Source organism: Canis aureus, chromosome 30 (assembly GCF_053574225.1).
Source record: "Canis aureus isolate CA01 chromosome 30, VMU_Caureus_v.1.0, whole genome shotgun sequence".
NCBI lineage: Eukaryota > Metazoa > Chordata > Mammalia > Carnivora > Canidae > Canis > Canis aureus.
The window spans coordinates 31522574-31544674 of record NC_135640.1 but is presented as its reverse complement, the minus strand read 5'-3'; the positions used below and the strand labels follow the sequence as shown (position 1 = coordinate 31544674).

Genomic DNA, 22101 nt, shown 5'->3' with positions numbered 1-22101 from the left:
TCCCTCTGCCCTCTTTGCTGCACTCACACACACGTGTGAGCACACACACACACACTCTCTCTCTCTCAAAAAAAAAAATTCTAGCAGAAATTTAAAACACTTTATTCTTCTGAATGCTATAGAAATAACTATACCAGAAATATAGAACTACTATTGGCATTGAGTATTTTCAGAGGGTTGGTTGGCTGGTTGGTTGATTGATGGATGCATGGATTGAACTATTCCTACAGGAAACGGCACGCAGCATCACTCACCAAAAACAGATCAGGAATTCAATCAGCAATATTAATTTCCTTACTGAGAGAGGGGGTCGTTTCCAGGTATCATACTACCTGGATACAATGCAATTCACTACGGCGAGGTTGCCCACTAGCATGATTCCGGAGGTTGGCCCTAGCTCTCAGGACACCTAGCAAATATGGATTATATAAACACTGTGTGTGTTTGCTGGAGCCACCATGACAAAATGCCACAGACCAGGATCTTAAACAACAGAATTTAGGTTCTGAAAGTTGTAGAGGCTGGAAGTCTAAGATCGAGGTGTCGGCAGGGTTGGTTTCTTCAGAGACCTCTATCCTCGGCTCGTGGATGGCCAAGCCATCTTGGCTTCTCCATGTCCTCACAGAGTCTTCCCTCTGGGTCTGTGTCCTAATCTCTTCTTATTCAGACACCAGATGGGATTATTATTATTATTATTATTATTATTATTCAGATGGGATTAGGCCCACCCACCTGACCTCATTTTACCATAATCACCTCTTCAAAGGCCTCATCGCCAAATACAGTCACATTCTGAGCACCTGGGGGTTAGGACTCCAACATAGGCATGTGGGGGGACTCGATTCAACCTAATCCAACACCTATACAGACGCAAGACATGAGCTACCACCACGTGAAGAAGCTCAGGACAACAGTGGCTTGACAAGCACTGCAAAACACCAGGCACCAGCTCACGAGCCCTTTCGGAGGCAGGAGCCACACTGAGCAACAATATTTAAAAGGTTGCTTATGCCTGTGCACCAATGAGGCATGGCCCACCCAGCTGTTGGTGATAAATCAGAAGTTACTTTCCTAATGCCGAAATTTTCCTCTGTCACGTCGAGATGGATGAGTCTCTCAGATTACACACAGAGAAACCCAAAACCATCACAGTCCTTTCCCAGGGAATAAAAAAAGAAAAAAGAAAAGACACACCTCTTTTCTAACCCTTGCTTTTGATTCTCTCCACTTGCAAGTAATGGTCACTGACCCCTTATTAAACTGTCACACTATTTACCCATCCAAGGAAGGAACTGGAAGAGGGGATTGATGTGTGATCCGCATATTGGGGGGATTTCTCTCTTTGAGCTTACAGAGTCGAACAGCTGTTGCAGCTCTCAATGCACAGGAAGTCTCAGCCTTGGGCCCCTCCATCAGGGTGAATGATGACTCAGAAGACAGAGGGATCACAGGTCTTGAGGCTCCAGGAAAGGGCATTTCCCCCAAGATCCTAATTGTTACATATGCTGGAGGATGTCTTGTGTCTCCTGGGCAGTGAGTGACACAAACAGACCTGAATTTATTTCTCATCTTGCATATCTTTCTCTTCGACAGCAAAGCAACAAAGGGGCTTTTCCAGACAAGAACCAGGACTAAGTCTGCAGAGTCTTACTTGAGATCCCCTAAAACCCTAGAACACAGAATCTGTCGCTCTTTAAAAAAAAAAAAAAAAAAGATTTTTATTTATTCATGATAGACAAAGAGAGAGAGAGAAAGAGAGAGGCAGAGACACAGGCAGAGGGAGAAGCAGGCTCCATGCCAGGTGCCCGACGTGGGACTCGATCCCAGGACTCCAGCATCACACCCTGGGCCAAAGGCAGGTGCTGAACTGCTGAGCCACCCAGGCATCCGCTCTGTCACTCTTTAAGGAGAAATTTCCACCGTAATGCCATAAGTTCTGTTTGTGGTTCACAGCTTAATTCTGACTCTGAGACCCACTTTCTTTGAGGGCAGATCGGATTCTTGTGCCTTCGGTGCCTTACACAAAATCATCCATTGCAGGGGGCCCTTTGGGACAGAAACCCAGGCCTCACTTGGCTTGCCATCCTAGGTGCTCTGCAGGAAAGGGTATATTTTCCCCCCAAATACTCACCAAATCACACCACAGAGCTGCAGCCACTCAGAAGGAGCCCCTTTTTTCCAACTGTCTACCCAGAGGGGATGCCTTTTTCTAAATGGTCTGCCTAGTGATACCTTTTTCTGATTTGTACAAAAGCCCATACAGGTTACCAGCAGCTCTGCATAAAGGTGATCGATAAATGTTTGAAAAGACATGATAATTTCCAATGGCCAACTAAAGGTAACGCTTTTTAAAAGATTTTATTTATTTACTTATTTATTTTAGAGACAGCAAGAGTGGGGGGTGGGTGCAGAAGGGGAAGGAGAGAGAGAATCTGAAACAGCCTCCATGCCCAGCACAGAGGTCCATGCAGGGCTCGATCTCATGATCTGAGATCATGACCTGAGTCAAAATCAAGAAACAGACACCTGACTGAGCTACCCAGGTGCCCCAAGATAACGATTTACTTATTTATTTTGTTAAAGATTTATTTATTTGTAAGAGAGAGAGAAAGAGGGCATGGGGGAGGGATAGAGAGAGAGAGAGCATCTCAAGCAGACTCCACTCTGAGCATGGAGCCTGATGGGGGGCTTCATCCTAGGACCTTGAGATCATAACCTGAGTCAATACCATGAATTGAACACTTAACTAACAGCCTCCCAGACACCCCAAGACAACTTTTTTAAAAAACCATTTACAACTGGGAAATTTCACTAGCAGTAACCATTCTGACCTCACAGTACGCCTAGCAAATGGCTTTAGATTAGGAAATAAATATTAAAAAAAAAAAAAAAAGATGTTCAGAAAATGAGAAAGGTTTTCCATGGGTGTAGAGGGAATGATTTTGAAAGGCAAGAAGTCATCATTTTTTTTGTGCTTTCCCTCTTCCCTTCCCCTAAGCCTTACATGACCTTCTCTTCCATAACAAAGAGATCTTAGACATGCTTTCTTCAAAATTCGACATTTAATACATAAACTCCAAAATTAGCCCTAATTCAAGAAGTATTCCTGTCCCAAAGGCAGCAGAAAACAATCAGTAGTGTATTCTCACGTCCTGAACAAAACTAGCAGCCAAATGTAGCTGAAAAGGTACATGAATAAAGTAACCTTTGGGTGGAAGGGGGTCTTGGGGGACACTGTAGGAGCCGGAAACACAGAAATTTTGACGATAATAGTCCAAGACAAAATTCTCAACCCAATCCTGGAATCTAAAGAGGTCTTAGATCACAGTGGCAATGGGGACTTCTAGCAGAGGGCCAGTCAACAAAAACAGCATCATACCTCCAAAACCACAAATGTAGAGGACCTCATAACCCCTATAGATAGTAAAATGTTTTGCTGAGTGTTGAATAAAAAGTTGGCTACCAAACCAAAACATGGGGAATTAAGTTGTCCAATAAATTTTTTCCCACTATACCGATCTGGTAACTCGGTGGGGAATTATCTCTAGATATCCTCTTTCTTCATCATTACAATAACTTTCTACTGTTTAAGGATGCTCTGTGCCAAGAAGGTGACCAGAAGGTAAGGCCAATAAGGATTCAATGATCATACCTTCCTAGCACTTTGTCACCAATCCAAGAAATGTAAGGGAACCATTAGTACTTAGAAAGAGCTCAAAGTAAAAACCAGTCAGCAAAGAAGCCACCAACAGTATGAAGCCATGAGGCAGAGAAGAGAGTGGACAGAGGAATATTCCCTGTGAGCCACGGAAGCTGCTGGAAGCTCCAGGCAGAGGCAGAGAGAAGGAAAGTGGGATTCTGGGAATGCAGGTCCTCAGGGAGGTGTTGACTGTGGGGCTGAGAGGTGCAGCCCTAATCTTCTTCCTCACTTTCCTTTATGCCTAAAATAAAACTCCAAGACCCATGATAAACTCAGTATCTATTTCTCAATCTGAAAAATCCTCATTCACACATACCTTTAATGGTTAAGTATAAACGTGAAAGTCTAACAGAAGAGAATAACCACCTGCCATTTGTACACTGACACAGTATTGAATATATTTTCAGGATAAATATGTGCTTCACGCAGATATACATATATAAAATATATACCTACATTGTATATATGTAAATTATATATACATAATCTACCTGTACATCACATACATGTGTATGTATGTCCATCATCTATATGTGTGTGTGTGTGTGTGTGTATAAAATATCAAATCCCCATTGAATACCCATGAGGTATCATCATTTTACAGACACAGAAACTAAAGTTTGGAGGACTTGAATACTTTATCCAAGATAACATAGCTACTAAGAAGCACAAAGGTGATAGGAACCCATGACTGTCAGCCCCTAATGCCTGTGCTAATATCCTTAACATGTAAAAAGTTTGTACAAATCAATAAGGCAAACAGGAGAAATATCATTAACAATAGTTAATAGAAGAAACATTTTTTCAATCAAGGACACAAATTATCCTTATCGCTAGTAACTACCAAAATGCACTTTTTAAAAGTCACTTCCAGGCAGCCCGGGTGGCTCAGCGGTTTAGCACTGCCTTCAGCCCAGGGCCTGATCCTGGAGACCCAGGATCGAGTCCTATGTCAGGCTCCCTCCATGGAGCCTGCTTGTCCCTCTGCCTGTGTCTCTGCCTCTCTCTCTCTCTCTCTCTCTCTCTGTGTCTCATGAATAAATAAAAATCTTAAAAAAAAAGTCACTTCCATACGTTGTATCTCTTGGCATAATCTTTTCAAAGTGCAATTTGGCAATATGTCAAAAGCCTTCTAAGCATTTATCATAAAGAATGGCTTCCCCAATGTGTATACATATAAGGATAGTAAGAGCAATATTATTTATGTAAGGGCATGTTAAAAATAAGCTCAATGGCCAAGAGTTGGGAACTAGTTTGTAAAATTACAGTAATTCTAAATAATGAAATGCTATTTATCACAAATCAAATTTTATTTTATTTTTTTCACAAATCAAATTTTAAAAGAATATTTAACATTATGGGAAAATGCTCTCTATATATTGAAGTGGGGAAAAAACTAGTAAGAACATTGGAATCTCAACTTCATAACATATGAATTCAAAGGGGAAAAAACCAACTGTGTGTATATGTATCTGTATTTGTATATGTGTATATGTCTTTGTATCACATGTACCGAGCTCAAACACCTAAAAATGTTCATAGTGATTATTGCCAGTTTGTGCGACAGCAGGTGATTTCTCCTCTTCGTGCTTCTGTTTATTTTTCACAAGGAACCACAGAAAAAAAATTCATGTTTAATTATTCAAAAAGAAAAAAAAGGACAACTATTTTAAGGTACCTAAAACAAAAGGGGAGTAGACAATGAAGTGTGATTATGAAGTATGAAGTGTGGTGGCAAGTGGCAAAGTTAATGATGAAGAGAGTGTACGTAAGTAGCTATGCAAGAAAAAAGGCATGACAATGAACAATTATTAGCCGGGAACAATTATTCCCAATTGAATAATAACCTCAAATATTCTGGAACACACCTGTAACTGGCCTGGTTCAAAGAATTTTAAAACACTTAAATGCCTGGTCAAAAATGCTTTTATTTACTTATTTTTAAAGATTTTATTTATTTATGTATTGAGAGAGAGAGAGAGATAGCACGTATGAATGTGTGTGTGTGAGCTGGGGAGGGACAGAGGGAGAGAGAAAGAATCCCAAGCAGACTCCGCACTGAGTGCAAAAGCTCAGCTCGAGACTCGATCTCACAACCCTGATATCATAACCTGAGCAGAAACTGAGAGTCAGATGCCTAACCAACTGTGCCATCCAGGCACCTCTGAAAATCCTTTTAAAAATTATTTTTAAAATATTTATAGTTGGTCATATGAAAAACTCATTTATATTAAATGATTTGTATTTGTTTTTAAATAAATATGCCCCTTTGAAATCTGGAAGACATTATTCTAAGTCTGATTATTGGAAAGAAACGATTTGTTACTCCACACACTCTCAGGCGCTTTCATTTAATGACCTTCTATGATTTAAAAAAAAAAAAAAAAAAAAAGCAAGCTCATTCTTGATCTAGGAAAAGAGCATCTCAGAGTAATGAATTAGGTGAGAGTACAACAGTCATATAGCCATTCCCTCCAGAGGGAAATGCAAGTTTCATTACCTCAAATTGGGCTTGAAATTGCAACTACTGCTCACAAATGTTAGTTTTTAATAGAATAAAATGTCATCCTGTGGGAATGACACTTTACAAACCTGGAGAAGTGTTTTCAAAACAAGTTTTTTTATTAGTATTACTAAATATAAATGTTCAACCGAGAACTGAGTCAGAGACTACTTTCTCTAATTAAATTTTTACCCTGGAATAAAGAATGCACTTAGAAAGCTAGACTTCTAATCAGAGCAGCAGTAATTCCAACTGAAAACCAGATTACATAAGTGATAAACACTTATCTTTATCCACTTGGTTTCACCAAAGTAAGGTTCAGATAAAATGCTAGAATATTCTGAGCCCACACTCCACAGCCAGCTTTCTTCCCTGATGCCTCTTCTTCACCTGGGCACTTTCTCATTCCCTTTGTCTCTAATGCCCCTTCTCAGCCGGCCCAAGGGGAGCTTGGAAGAGCTGGCCGAGCTCCAGACAGTCTGCATCATAAGTAAGGTGAAAGCACTGAGTGTTTTGTTGAGTTTTTAATAAATAATCTGTGTTCGTTCTCGTAGGAGGATGGTTGAACAGGACTCTAAGGGACTGTGCGGGCAGCTCCCTCAACACATGGCCTTACCTGCAGCTCCAACATTTGAGTCAAATACATCTCTCCTCCCTTAGAGATGTGTCTCCCTCCAGCGCAAAAGAAGGTACCAAAAGTAAGACAATTGCTAACCAGAGCTACTCAACGTGCCTACCAGTCCTCACCGCTCCTTCATTAAGAAAATCTGCTGCCAAAAAGTTATGCATTGATATTTACATTTATCATAGTATTCTAAGATTTCTATTTGATAGATACACACATTTGTGCGTATATATGTAATTAAATATATATTAATTACATATTAAATATATATTATTTATCTATTATAAGATTTCTATTTGATAGACATGCACACATTTGTGTTTATATGTATAATTAAATATATATTATATAAATATATATTATTATTTATCTATTATAAGATTTCTATTTGATAGATATACATTTGTGTGTATATATATAATTAAATATATATTATTATTTATTATAAGATTTCTATTTGATAAAGATACACATATTTGTGTTTACGTGTATATATAATTAAATATATATTAATTATATATTAAACATATATTATTATTTACCTATTATAAGATTTCTATTTGATAGAGATACACACATTTGTGTATATGTATATACATGTATACATTTATATGTGTGTGGTATGTGCACACGAGCGCACGCGCAAATCTCAAGCTTCTCATCTCATAGTGAACTCGTAAGACGTGGCTGACCACATCTGCTGTCCACACTTTCAAGACTCAGAGTGCACTGCGAACCTGGCACAGTGGAGCCAAAGGGTGGGGAAAGCACCCTTCACTACCCGCGACCACACAGGGAGGTTGTCACCCACAACAAGCTCCCCAGGTATGCCTAGGACTTTGGGCTTTGGTTTATGCATTGCTGACTCATGACCTGATTAGCTGCTCACTAGAACTTTTATTTGAAAGCCCTCAGAAGGATTCCAGACACTCTGACGAAATGTTTTCTAGGGTGAATCTGGTTTTGCCATTCTCTGAGGGGTTTCCCAAAATGTGGGATTTTCACTGCTTAACTTGAGAGAGTCCTGGGCACAACAGCATGGCTGGTGACTCGGCAAAATGAGCACAACAGTGCCTACCACAAAAGGCCACTGTAAGGAAGAAATTATTTTATGCAGCAAGCTAGGACCTGGGACCTAGGACATAGCCTAGCAGGTGGTATGAGGTCTATAAATGTGCATGATGATTATTGTTTTCAGTGTTACCTCTGGTGGCGGAAGCAAAGAGCAAGCATTCATTTCTTTCCTGCAGGTTTTTGGTGATTCGGGACCTCATGAAATCCCTGTGTTGCTCTAGTAGACAAAGGGTTCGCCGGGAGTCTAATTTCATCCTACCACCCCTACACAGAAATAGCAAGACTCCCTGAGGGCAGATGCTACAGCGCCTGCCTCCTTTGTCCCTCACCAGCCCGCTCTGTGCCCAGTGGGTACCCATCACTGCTGTCCACTCTCCCGTGTTCTATTCACAGATCCCCGGCAAAGGGCAGAAGTGACCGAGAGTGGAGCTTCATCGAACAAGAGGACCTAAGCAGAGGCAGAAAGGAAGCCAGACACCTTAGCAAAAAGCCATGGGATGGGATGCAAGACTACAAGGACTCAGTACGCGATAAAAGTGGCAGGGAGATGAAAAAGAATCAAATGGCTCAGAGAACAGGCAAGAGAAGCAAGCAGGATTGCCAAATGTTTTGGCAGCAATTTGGCTTAGGAGACTGATAAACTTATTAAAAAATTATAGTCAAAGAGACAGATCCAAACCTCCATATATCTCCATGGGAAACATCCAAAAAAATGTATGTTTGCAAATAGCAAATTTGCCATCTGTTGCAGTGTTAGTACATTTTCTCAGGAAAGAGCTGAGGGTCCATTAGCAAGTCCCATGACATTGCAAAATAGTCTTCTGCTTCTAGCTGGTCACCTGTCACTCTGATACCTAGGTGCCATCCGTAACAAATCCCTGCAGAAGGCACAGCTGTTCCGGGGCTAGGATTTTTCCCAAGGAACGCCACCTCGACAACCAAGTCCATCTAACACACCCCACACGCAGGCATACCTATGAGCCATGAGGAGTGGAGTCACAGTGTGTGCAGAACCAGTCCCTGCCAACTTGGACACTGTCATCCAGAGGCTGCCCTCATGTCCTAGAAATCTCAAAGCATTTTTTGATGCACTCAAAAAATATTTACTGAGCACCTTCTCTGTTCCAGGTACTAGTCTAGACACCAGTAAGAGAGTGGTGATCCCTTCCTCATGGGGCTTATAGTCCAATGAGGCAACAATAAATGTATCAACACACAAATATACACCATAGGGTCAGGTGACATTATAGGTTGAATTTCATCTCCCCCAAAATTCTTATGTTTAAGTCTTCTCCGAATCCATCCAAGCTGCTATAACAAAATATCATAGACTGGCTTATAAATAGCAAAAATTTATTTCTCACAGATTGGAAGTTGGAAGTCTAAGATCAAGGCACTGGAAGATTTGGGGTCTGGGGCTGTATTTTCTTGCTGTGTTCTTGCAAGAGTCAAGGGAGCTTTCTGGGGTCTCTTTTATAAGACTGCTAGTCTTCTTCATAGGGGCCCTGCCCTCATGTCCTATCACCTCCTAAAGGCCTCACCCCCAAATACTATCACACTGGGGCTTAGGCATCTACATATGAATTCGAGGGGCGGGTACAAGCATTCTCACTACAGCAAGTGCTAACCCCCACTACCTCAAAATGTGACTTTATTTGGACATACAGTCTTTACAGAAGTAATCAAGTTCATGTAAGGTCATGAGGATGGGCCCTACTCTAATATGGCTGGTGTCCTTATAGAAAGAGGAAATGTGGACACAGAGACAGATATACATACAAGGAAGGTGACGTAAGAGTCACAGGGAGAAGACAGCCATCTGTAAGCCAAGGAGAGAGGCCTGGAGCAGATTCTCCCTCACAGCCCTCAGAAAGAACCAGCCCCACCGACACCTTGATTTTGGACTTCTAGCCTCTAGAACAGTGTGGCAATATGTTTCTGTTTAAGCCACCCAGTTGGTGATGCTTCGTTACAATGCCCCCGGCTAACTAACAGAGATGGTGAGGGGGGGAAGACAAATTTTATCTATTGCCTTTCCCATGAAGAGATTACAGGATATGGATTCGGAGTTGTCCCAGCAAGAATCAAGGTTTTCCAAAGATCCATCCATACACCATCATGCCCCATGCCTGTGATCCAAGCACAACAAGAGCAGGGGGTCAGAATACCGTGCTCAGTCTGAGGTGATGGTTGTAGAGTCAGCCTGCCCAATCCAAGTGTAATCTGCAATTTTTGCCCAATCAGCACAGGCGCTAGCACACCAAGGTGACCCAAACCCTTATCCCAACAACACAGAGCAGACAGGGCTGGGCAACAAAGCAGTAGCTCTTAACTTTCTAGAGGGAAAGAACTCTTTTTAGAAAGAAAGTCATGGAATGGACACTCTCCTCAGAAATATTTAATTATCCACATACAATTTACAGGGGTTTGTGGACATACGGAGTTCATCTATAGTCCCTCTCTAGTTAGTGGGATCCAGGGAAATAATCTCTGCAATGGCACGAATCACCAAGAAACAAAGACAAAGAATAAACATGGAGCAAGAGAAGGTGGGCAAGGCTGCCAAACATATCACTGAAAGAGGACTGATTTCCTTAATATATAAAATGCACCTAGAAATCAATAAGAAAAAGACCCCAAACCCAGGGGAGAATGGTGAACAGACAGGAACAATGAACAGAAATGGCATGCAAATTGTTGTTAAACGTGAAAATATCCTCACTTGTTAATTGGAGGAACTATGAATAAAACCAGATACCATGTTTAATCTACAAGACTGGTAAAGATCAAAACATTTAAAGAGGGTTTGTATTGAACAAAGATACAGAAAGATACTCCCACAGCAGGTTACTGTGTGCAGAAATGGGGATAACCTCTATGGAAGGCAATTTGGCAATATTTTTCGATGGTTGAAACGGTCATAGCCTTTCACCTAAGACTAGCAACCAATCCCTCCGATATACTCGAAACATTTACAAAATAACCAACGGGCACAGATGTTTACTGCCGCAGCCTTTGAGAAGGACAAAAAATTCCATACAACCTAAATGTCCCCTCTTTAATCGTCCTTAATTCTTTAACTAATGTCCTTTGACTTAACCAACAAGGAATGATACAGCAAATATGTTAGCTCTATCCGATGAATAAAATGCAGTAATTAAAAATAATGAGCTGGGGCGCCTGGGTGGCTCAGTTAGTTAAGCATCTGCCTTCGGCTCAGGTCATGATGTCGGGGTCCTGGGATCAAGCCCTCTCCCGCCCCCCACCTCACCCTTGTCAGGCTCCCTGCACAGCAAGGAGTCTGCTTCTCCCTTTCTCTCTGCCATTCCCACCCCCCCCCACTTCGTGTATTTTCTTTCTCCCCTTTTCTCTCTTTCTCAAATAAATAAATAAAATCTTAAAAAAAATAATGAGGCAATCCTATAGTAGTTTGCAGGAAGGATGTGCAACACATATTATTACTAAGTGAGAAAAATCAAGACACCAACAGCACATAGGTGTAGAAGCATACTTTGCCACACCTGAATGCACAGAGAGCATCCCTGGAAGGACACACAGGAATCTGGAATCAGGGTTGCCTCTGGGGACAGAAAGGCACACAGGTAAGAGGCAGAATGACCTCTCACTACCTACCCTCTTGAAACTTTCGAACTGAAGAGCATGTGTCTGTATGAACTACGCCAAAACTGAACCAGATGAATCTTAAAACACACAAATATGATTAAAAACCAAAAAGAACCCAGTAATTAGGAAGGGCAGAGAGGTAAGGAGGGCAGAGCCAGCACGGTGAGGTGGTAAGAAGGTGTTAAGAAACGGCTCTGACCCAGGTAGTCTTCTGTCCGCTGGTATGGCCAGAATCATGAACTCTCATCGGCTATAATCCGGTTTCCCACAGCTGCTTCGACAACTCTTCCCACAACCCAGGAGGGGATCGGGGAGGGAGGGTCCCTCCCACTGTCTCTGAACTGGGCACGCTGGTCAACAAGAGCGCCCAGGGATTCCAACCGAAGAGAAACACGAGGCAAGAATATTTCCCAGGACACGGAGTGTTTGGAGTGTAGACCTCGCCGATGCTCCCTCGTGCCAGGCTGAGAGGGATGATGACAGCTGGGTCAGCAAGGTGGGGCGGGAAGCTACCCACTTCCTTTATGGACTCAGACTAAGACTCCCTCCCAGTCGGGCCCTGGCCCCATGCCCCCCCACCCCCCACCCAGTAAGCCAGTAAGCTGCGGACACTGGGCTGCTGCCCAGCTTCCCATTTAGGGCTAAGGAGCTTCCTCCCTGCTGTTGCTGGCTCTCAGCTGTGAGCCCCCCCAGGAACTGCCCTCAGCAAGTGCCCAAGGTCATGCCCCCTTCCCAGGGCAGCCCCCATCCAATGATGGGTCCATGCAGAGGCCCAGTCCCCTCATTCCAACTTGGGACCCCCATGTAGGACCATCTTGGCTCCACGGCATGGGCAGGGGCGTCGCTGAGACTGCACTGGAGCCCAACATCTCCCCCTGCCCTTCCTGCCGTGCCCCTCCTCACCCCTCCCCTCCCAAGTACTGCTATGAGGATAGCCCTGAGACCATATCCTTCTCCTGCTCAACGCCTGCTTCCCAGGGAATCGCCTGCAACACAATCCTAACAGTCTTTGGGGGCGCTGTGAGCTGAGCTGCGTCCCACCAAAAGACACGTTTGAGTCCTACCCCCTGGTACTTGTGAATGGCACCCTCTTGGAAACGGCATCTTTGCATATGTAATCAAGACGAGGTCCTACTGGATTAGGGTCAACCCTCTAAATCCAGTTATCAGTGTTCTTATACGGAGAGGCAGATTCGGAGACACAGGTGGCACCCAGGAGGAGGAACGCCACGTGAAGACGGAGGCAGAGACCGGAGTGGCAGAGCCACCAGCCAAGGAATGGCAAGGATTGCTAGTAAGTGGCAGAAACTAGAAGCAGCAAGGACGGGTCCTCCCCTAGAGCCTCCAGAGGGAGCACGGCCCTGCTGACACCTGGATTTGGGACTCCTGGTCTTCAGAACTGTGAAAGAATAAATGTAAGCCACCAGCTTCGGGATTATTTGTTACGCTGCCCTAACAGTAGAGAAGTGAAGGTTGCAGGGAAAACCTACTCAGGGCGCTCCCTCTACTTCATCAATACAGGTAAGGACCCCCGCCAGTTGGTTCTCACCTGCCCAGGGGCATTGCTAGCACGAAGTGAGAAAATGCACAGAGGGCCCCCCCCCAAAAAAAACCCCACAAAACACACTACACCTGCAAGAGCTGGCACTTGTGATAAAGGAGAGGTAGCAGCCCTCCCTGCCTTTGTACAGGTGATCAGCTTCCTCTGGTCCCATTCAGCCCCCCGGGGGTTCACCTCCCTCCCCCTGGTCATCTCACCAGCCGGCCGCACCCCATCCGAAGCGAGCGCCTGGAATTCAATTCAGGTGGGCACTCAGAAGTGGCCGGGGGTCCCCCGGTGAGCAGAGGAAGAGCTCTGGTCAGTTTGCTAAAAATCGGGCTCATGGATTTATCTATGGGTTTCAATGAGCCAAGAGAGCCGGTCACTGGGTTACCACGGATGCTCAGAGAGGGTGTGCGTCCCAGGGCAAATGAGACCGTGGCCAAGCCACCTTGTCACAGAGGACGACACCGGGGCTCCTGGTCATTCTGGGCAGATGCAGCTGCCACTGGCCCCCACCTTCTGGAAGGTAACGGTGGGGAGGGCTGACTGCCAGGCTTCACTCCAGACCGCCGTCATCATCCACCCCCCCATATGGGGACTCCACCCCTACAGAGAAAATGTAGGGCTGTAGGGCTCCAGCGCTGTTAGGCCCATTCCAAGCTCCCTTTGAAGTCCACGGCCCCGCGCATCAATGAACCCTAAGAACTAAGCCCTAAGTGCCAATTTCCATCATTCACACGGACTTCAAAAAGATGAGATGGGGCAGCAAGTTCAAAAAGAAATGTGCCCGCAACGGCGGCATGCAATCTCGGAAATTATAGGCACTGCCTCGCCACACGCGCCACACTGAGCAGGTGCCTTTGCCGAACGCCTCCTCCTTGCCAAGAAATCCCTGCTGCGGATTAATAGGAGTTTCCAGTTCTCTAAGCATTGCTTGTTCCTCGGAGCTATTACCCCTACATTTCTAGCACTTCAGAAAATAAAAAATAATAATAAAAAATACAGGATTTAGCACCTGTTTGTTTCAGAAATACTTGCTAAAAACAGATCTGCCAAAAGGCCATCTCTAAAATTAGTCATATTTCCTGTTCTGCAAAACATAGTAAACTGTATTTTTAGTAACTCCTTCACTCCAGGTATCTGGCACCGTCATGCTCCCAGCATAATTATTGGCAACTTACTAAGCAGGCAACCCTTATTTTTAGCTGCAGAATAGCTCCAACAAAAGTGATAAACAGGCTTATTATTTTTTTTAAGCAAGGGTTAGAACAAGATACTTAAACATCTTAACCAATCATTCATGTATCCAACTTTGTATCTTAGAAAGGTTTAATCACAAAAGGAGGTACTTTGTGGCATCAGCCAGGGTCCCCTTTTTGCAGCTTTGCCTATGAAACCAGCTCCCTACCTGAGATAGATATATACCCTGCTTTTCTCCATAAGCTTTTCCAACTTTATCAAGTTTATTTAAAAACATACAATAATAACCTATTGTATGTCAAAATGAGGCGTTTCATAGGTATCAGGATGAATTTCAGGGGCAGCAGACACAACCTCTTAGGTCTTTCAAAGTCATCACTTGGGGACGCCTGGGTGGCTCAGTGGTTGAGCAGCTGCCTTTGGCTCAGGTCGTGACCCCAGGGTCCTGGGATCAAGTCCCATATCGGGCTCCCTGCAGAGAGCCTGCTTCTCCCTCTCCCTCTCTCTCTGTGACTCTCATGAACAAATAAAGAAAATCTTAAAAAAAAAAAAAAAAAAAACCAAAGTCATCACTCAATTACCACTCCCACCCCCCACCCCCCCATCGGGGGGGGGGGGGGACTTGGTTTCAAAGCCACAGAGAATACTACGCAAAATCTGATTTTGTGGTCACTTTTCCTCCTCCAATGATCAGCCTCCAGTAGTCACAGACACTCTGCCCTAAGAACGTACCGGTTAAGAGTCTCACATGACCAAGAGAATTATTTATTTTCTTTTTCTTTTTTTTAAATAAATTTATTTTTTATTGGTGTTCAACTTACCAACATACAGAATAACACCCAGTGCTCATCCCGTCAAGTGCCCCCCTCAGTGCCCGACACCCATTCACCCCCACCCCGCCCTCCTCCCCTTCCACCACCCCTAGTTCGTTTCCCAGAGTTAGGAGTCTTTATTTTCAAAGCCATATTAACAGAGATGACGTTCACTCAAAGCTAAAGGAGGGCAAAAGTAGGTGTCACCCAAACCCATTCTTTCTTTTCAAGCAGTAACAGGGCCATCTAGATGCAAATAACTTTCAAACAAACAACTTCACAGGAAAGGCAGGCGAAATACTGCCCTGCCCAGCAGACAGCGGTGGCCAAAGGAAGCTACTTGATGAGATAGGATTGAAGCCTGAAATGAAAGTCAGGAGAAAGTGGTTTTCTATCATCTCAGACAGTAATTCCCAGCAAACCACGGAGGATATTGCCCAAATCTTTTTGGAAATGTGCACCGAGTCGAAACGCCACACACACACACACACACACACACACACACACACACACACACCCTAAGTGTCCTAAACCAACAGTACTCTATAGAGTTTGGCACAAAACACCCAAAACACAGTGTATAGTTTGAAACTGTAACTGTGAAGCTGGCGAAACGTAGGTACCCCTTCTTCTTCCCTTTCTCCATCCCACCTTTGAGCTTTTTCAAGAACTGATTCACCATCACAAGCTGCCCCGGTCCTGCCGCGGGGGATGGCATGGGGCCATGCATCCATTTACTACAGTGTTCATGACTTAATGTCTCTCCCACTGTGATCTATCTCCTTTTAAAAATAAAGGGAAGGATAAAAGTGAAGTGCTCTAACCAAAGTATGCGCCCCCAAAACGAGGGCAGTATTGGGGTGAGAGGCTTAACAGGGCCATTTTCATCACCCACTGGGAGGGTCAACTCATTTCCCTCCCCCTAGGGTACTGTCACCTCGAGGTTTCCCCTTGCTAGGTTCACATAAGTACCCCTTCGCCAGCCTGAAAACCCTCTTACTAGGTCCGCTTGTAAAAAGAGGGCAAGTCTGAACATAGCAGGAGGTTCACTTCACCTTTGTTTGGCTTTAGTAAGACAATATCCAGAACTCCAGTGTGGATGGGGACTCAGGAACTCAGTAATCCTTCCCCAAGTCATGCATGCGTGTGCATGCACATGCAGGCGCGCACACGCACATTTTAGTCTCCACGATCTGCCAAAACCCTAATCTATTAGTTAAGCTTTAAAGGTGTCAGATTTGGGAGATAAAAGCCACGAATGACACCCATTGTTTCCTTAAAGCTGGCAATTAAGGGAACTAAAATCCAGATTTCTGGTGATGCTTGTACTCCCTGAAGCACTGATTCTCATAGCTGGAGAACAGTCAGAAAAATCTCCCCACCTTCTCCCCAACCCCAGGAACCGCCCTCAATAACTAGAGCCAATCAATTAGTCTAGAATGACTATTTCACTTCCAATTAATGGTCTCTTCCCCACTGGCTGAAGATGCACTGAGAGCTCCTGACTTATCTTTGATGGTGAGACTCATCATTTAAGAAAGATAAGACGGGGGTGCCTGGGCGGCTCGGTTGGTTGAGCGTCGGACTCTTGATTTTGGCACAGGTCATGATCTCAGGGTCCTGAGATGGAGCCCCAAGTCAGCTCCCTGCCGGCAGGGAGTCTGCTTCTCCCTCTCCCTCTGCAGCTCCCCTGGCTTGTGCTCTCTCGAGTGCACACGTTTTCTCTCTCTCTCTCTCTTTCTCTCAAATAATAAATGAATATTCTGTTCCACTAATGTGTCTTTCGAGTTGAATACTGATACCACAGCTGTTTAAAAACATAAAAAGGAAAGACAGATAAGACAAGGGGCGCCTGGGTGGCTCAGCTGGTTGAGTATCCAACTCTTGCTTTCGGCTCAGGTCATGATCTCAGGGTCCGGGGTTCGAGTCCCAGGTCAGCTCCACTCAGCGGGGAGTCTGCCTGAGATTCTCACCCTCCTTCTCCTTCTCCTCCTCCCCTCCCAGCTCACATGCACTCTCTCTCCCTCTAAAATAAATAAAATATCAAAAAAAAAAAAAAAAGATAAGTCAGGAGCTCTCAGTGCATCCTCGCCCAGTTCAGCCAAGGCCAACAGCCTTATGTTATGGAGCAAAAATGCACCGGTGAGGAGCCGGAGGCAGAACACAGCATGGGAAAGTGGAGAGAAGCCAGGGGAGGCAGAGCGGCAGGGCCAGGCGAGATGGACGTGCTCCTAATGTTGGCCACATGCTGTCAGTTTAAAGTCTCGTCTCTTTTTGCTAAGTTTCAAGCAGGAACACACACAACCAGACTAAGTCCTATATGTTTCAAAGGAAAACAAAGTTCTCCCACCCGTGCCAAGAGGAATGTCCCCGGGGATGGGGACGTGAGTGCGCTGTGGTTAGCCAGGGGGGCCTGGGCCGGCCGCGCACCCTGGCCGCCTGTCCGTGGGCCAGCCCGACTGCAAACCAAAGGAGGAAAGTCTGCTGTGATCCCTTTGGACTAGGAGGAGGTTAGGAGTGTTTTTCCTTGAAGAGGTACCCGATTTCGAGGAGTGCATTCTGCACACTCCCTTTTTACGTGGAAATTCAAGAAAAAGGCACTTTTTAAACTACTCACTCTAACCGCAGCTACCCCACCAAGGTACCCCCCCACCTTCCCCTGCCCAGAGCAGAGGTAGGAACAGAGAACAAATGAGAAGGGTGAAATGCAAGGAGCTTCAGGACACAGGAGGGGGGAACCAAAGGTAGGTGAGGCTGGGGACACGGGTGCAGGGCAGTTCACCCTGGCTTCGAAGGTCCACAGTATGGCATCGCCAGGCATCCCAGGCTGGGCAGAGGATCCCAGGTCAGCGGGCAGAAGGGGAAGTAGGAACCTACAGCCTCCTGCCCCCATATGTGGATGCTTCCCTGATCAGTGAGCCAGCAGAAGGGGATACTCTCTGGCCATGGGCTGAGAGACTCCAAGCCTTGCAGGGGGAGCAGGGGAGAGGAGGGCGCTGGGGAGGAGGGAGAGCCTTGAGTCTCAGATGACCATGAGCTTGTGGCAAGCTTGGGCAGCCTCACTACTTGGGGTGACCCAGCATCTGGGCCACTCAGCTCCAAAATCAGTCATCACCTCCTGGTTTTCTTCTCACAGATCCAAGCTACAACTTAGATCTACCTTAGCAAACCCTGGCAAGGGTCACAACCATCCAACTTCTCACAAGTTGCGGAGGGTGCCCCTCTGGGGGCTCTGGGGGCTCTCCCGGAAAGATCGGAAGGCACCTCCAGACCCCCCTAAGCCTGGGGATATCAGTGTGTAGTTCTGTAGCGCCCCCCCACCTCCACGAAGAGGGTCCTTACAGCAGCTCCTACTCAGTGGCTTGAAGAGAATGGAGGAGGGATGGAGGGATGGAGGGACGGAGATGGAAGTGGTTGGGGAAAGAGGGGTGGGTCAGATCAGAAAGCAGGGGCGGGAGGGGGCCTCATCTGAGCACCAAAAGCTGCCCTAGCTGCCCCAGCCTACAGGTGGAAGAGGTCCCCGGGGTCTCGGAGCCCAGGAGGGGAACCTAAGGCTCCCCAAGGGCTGGCACCCTCCACGCAAGGGCCTGGCTCCAGCTCCTCCACGGATCTGGGGGGCCCCTGGGGGGGGGCGCAGGAACCGAGCCTCCCCATCATCCATCATCCCCCTCCCCCCGCGCTGGTGTCCACCAGGCGGCGCCCTCGGGGGAGCAGGAAGGCTGCGGGCGGCTCCGCGGGTCCCCCGCCGCCCCCCGGGGAAGGGGGGCTCGGCCCCTGTCTGCAGCCGCGAGCTCGGGCAGGCGCGGCCGGACTCCCCGCGCAGTGCTCCCCGCGGCCGGGCGGCTCACCTTCTCTCCGGTCAGCACGTGCAGCCCCTCGCGCACCTTGGCGAAGGAGCCCTCGCCCAGCTTCCTGCTGCCGATGAGGTAGTTGCCCACCCGCTTGTGGTGCTGGAAGTCGCGGAGCCGCTCGCGGGACACGCCGCTCACCCAGGCCGGCAGGAAACTTCCCTCGCAGGCCGCCGCCGGCCTGGCCGCGTCCTCCGCGCCGCCGCCGCCGCCGCCGCCGCCGCCGCCGCCCCCCGGCGCCGCCGGCTCGCCCAGCAGCCCGTCCCCCGCCGCCGCCGGCATCGCGCTCGCCCGCAGCCCCGCAGCCCCGCAGCCCCGCAGCCCCGCAGCCGCCGCCCTGGGCCCGCGCCCCCCGCGCCCCCCGCGCCCCCCGCCGCCGCCGAGCGCCGCGCAGACAATAGCGGGCGGCCGGGCTCCGGGGACCCGCCCCCAAGAAGTTCTTCTTCGGAGGGTCGCCCGGGGGCCCCAACGGGTCCCGTCCGGCGGCTGCTGACAGTCGGCCGGCTCGCGGGCGCGGGTCGCCGGGGTCGCCGGGGTCGCCGGGGTCGCCGGGGGTCCCCGGGGTCGCCGGGTCCCGGAGCTCGGGGCCGGCTCGCGCGTCCTAGCGGCGCTCCGGGGGCAGCGCGCGGCGGGCTGCAGGCGCCCTCTGGAAGGCAGCAGAAGAAAGCCCCATTCAGTTTGAATTTGCAGAAATTCAATCCGGGCGCGGGCGGCGGGAACAGATGCGAGCTGCACTCGGCGGCCCGAGCACTTTCAAATCCCTCGTAGCCCCTCCTTCGCCGCGCGCCGCGGCCGCGCTCGACCCCCGCCGGCGAGGGGAGGGCCCCGGGGAGGGGGCGGCGGGGCGCGCGGCGGAGTCACCTGAGCGCCAGACGGGGGACCCCGCGCGGCCTCGGGGATGCGCGCGCCCGGGCCGCCCGGGTCGGGCTGCCTCCCGCGGCGCCTCCCGCCCGGATCCCGGGCTCGGGCTTTCTGGACCTTTCGGCGAGGCGATGCGCCCGCGGCCGCGCCCGCCGGGGGCAGGGGGAGGGGAGGGCGGGGGAGGGCGGGGGAGGGCTCCCGGAGCCGGCGCTGGGCTCAGGGGCTGGGTGCGCAGCCCGGGGCCTGGCACACAGTAGGGCCCCGCGGCCCGGGCGGGAAGGCAGGATGGGGAGGCGGCGGGGCGTCCGTCGGGCTCGCGCGCAGCCGGGTCTCCGCTGCAACAATAGTGGCGGCGGCGGCGGGGGGGGCGGGGTAGGGCCGGGGCGCCTGCGGCCGCCGCTCGCCATTCACACCTCTGCTCCCCCGGAGGCGCGGCGGGCGGGCGGGCGGGGGCGGGGGCGGGGGCTGGGGCCAGGCGCTCGCAGCCCCTCCTGGCTTTTGTTCTGTGCGCGCCGCGACCGTGCGCATCCCCTCGCCCGCAGGCGCGGCTGCCCGGCTGGCTCGGGTTTTCTCCAGGATCCCACCCCACCCCCAGCCCACGCCCACCCCCACCCCCAAGCCAGCAACGTCTTCCCTGAAACGGGGACTCTCGTGAGGCCGGAGCTTGGGGTGGGGGCGAGGGGGGAGAGGTAAGGGGGAAGCGCTTACAAAATACTACCTGTTGAGCCGCGGAAAGGCGCCCGCGCTGCCTGCACGCTTCCAGGCCCTGGCAATTGCATCAGAGTTGAAAAGGATGCGGTCCTAACCCAAGTTCCTTGCTTTATTGACTGCTCCGGGTGGCCGGACCCCGTCAGTGCTCGGAGATGGGGAGAGGAGGGGGGGGTTTACCCGGGGTGGGCCGAGCTGTCATGAATCCAGTTGGGGGCCTTGTGGCCCATCTGAAAAGCGACCCCAAGAAACGCCTCTTCTAAATAGATCTGACGTCACATGTGCTCTCTAATGAACTACTCGCAAGTTAGGAGGCAGCAGCCTCGTTAGGACTGAGCTTGTGGGTTCCGGACACTCTGTTTTCCAATATTACATTCTTTTAAAAAGATTTTTAAGATTTATTTTTAGAGGGGCGCCCGGGGGTGGCTCAGCAGTTAAGCGTCTGCCTTTAGGCCCAGGGCGTGACCCTAGAGTCCTGGGATCCAGTCCCGCATCAGGCTCCCTGCATGGACCTGCTTCTCTCTCTGCCTCTCTCGGTGTCTCTTATGGATAAATAAATAAATAAATAAATAAACTTTAAAAAATAAATTCATTTTCAGAGAGAGAGCGAGAGCACAGAGGGGAGGGGGAGAGGGAGAGTCTTAAAGCAGGCTGAGCGCTGAGCTGACCAGGGGCTCGATCCCAACACCCCCCACCCCCATCCCCAGATCACACCTGAGATCATTCCACTAGGAGTGGAACATGTTAACCAACTCTGTGCCCCGCTCCAAGGCCCCCAACATTACATGTTTTTCTTGCTGTGCCGACATCCCAACCCCACAATTCTGTGTGTCGCTTTAATCGCTTTAATGTGTCTGATTCAACAATCAGGTTTGAGGACAGGGACGTGAGGTGGAGGGGAAGGAGAGAGCTGTATGATCGGTGCTGGTGCCTGCAAAGTAAAATGATCAACAAATGTCCAGTGAAGGGAGAATATGGAATTCACTTTGGGGTCATAACCATTCAGAAAAGATTTTGGAGTTTCCCCAATGTTGTCTTCATAGAGTCTGATTTTTTTTTTTTTAATTTTAAGACACTGGCTCTATATGAAAATTTGGAAGCTCCTTTTTTATGGTGTAAGGCAAATTTCAGAGTCGGTTCATCAAAGTCTCTTCATAGCCTAAAAAAATAAATAAATAAAGTCAGCTTCAGGCACAAAAATGGTGGAAGATGTTTACAATAAAACAGAGATTTTTCTTTCCTTTTAATTATCCTCTCAGGGTAGAGGTCAGAAAATGGGTGAAGAAGAGAGAAAATCCAGACCCATTAAATCTTTTTTCGAGCCTGATGTCTGGGTTTGATTCAAGTTCACTGCTAATTCCATCATCTGGGATGGATGCCAAGGAGAAGTCCAAATCCTACGTTTGCCTGGGCTTAGGAACTGGTGTTTGAGCTACAGGTCCTGTTCTCCGAAATGGTCTTGTTTAAGAAGGAATAACCCCCAGAAGTTCCTTTATGTAAGATGAATTAGCACCCCAAACAGGCTACTGCCCTCATAATAGATATGCAGAAAACATCTGGTTGAAAAGCAGTAGTCCAGCATTCTAGATTCGCTATGAATTAT

General features: G+C 48.2%; 1 protein-coding gene across 2 annotated transcripts in view; it reads right to left on the bottom strand.

Moving 5' to 3' along the window:
* HUNK (hormonally up-regulated Neu-associated kinase) overlaps positions 1-20617 on the bottom strand; it is a 106444-nt gene extending 85827 nt beyond the window's left edge. The window contains exon 1 of one of the 2 annotated variants that reach the window (XM_077878989.1): positions 20509-20617. Coding sequence is in view for 1 of the 2 variants with exons in the window: in XM_077878988.1 (XP_077735114.1) it covers positions 18930-19211 (282 nt within the window). In the remaining variant the exon portion in view is untranslated. Of the gene's footprint in view, positions 1-18929; positions 19212-20508 lie in introns of those variants that run through there. The other variant, XM_077878988.1, reaches the window with a different exon arrangement.
* Positions 20618-22101: the final 1484 nt, after the last annotated feature.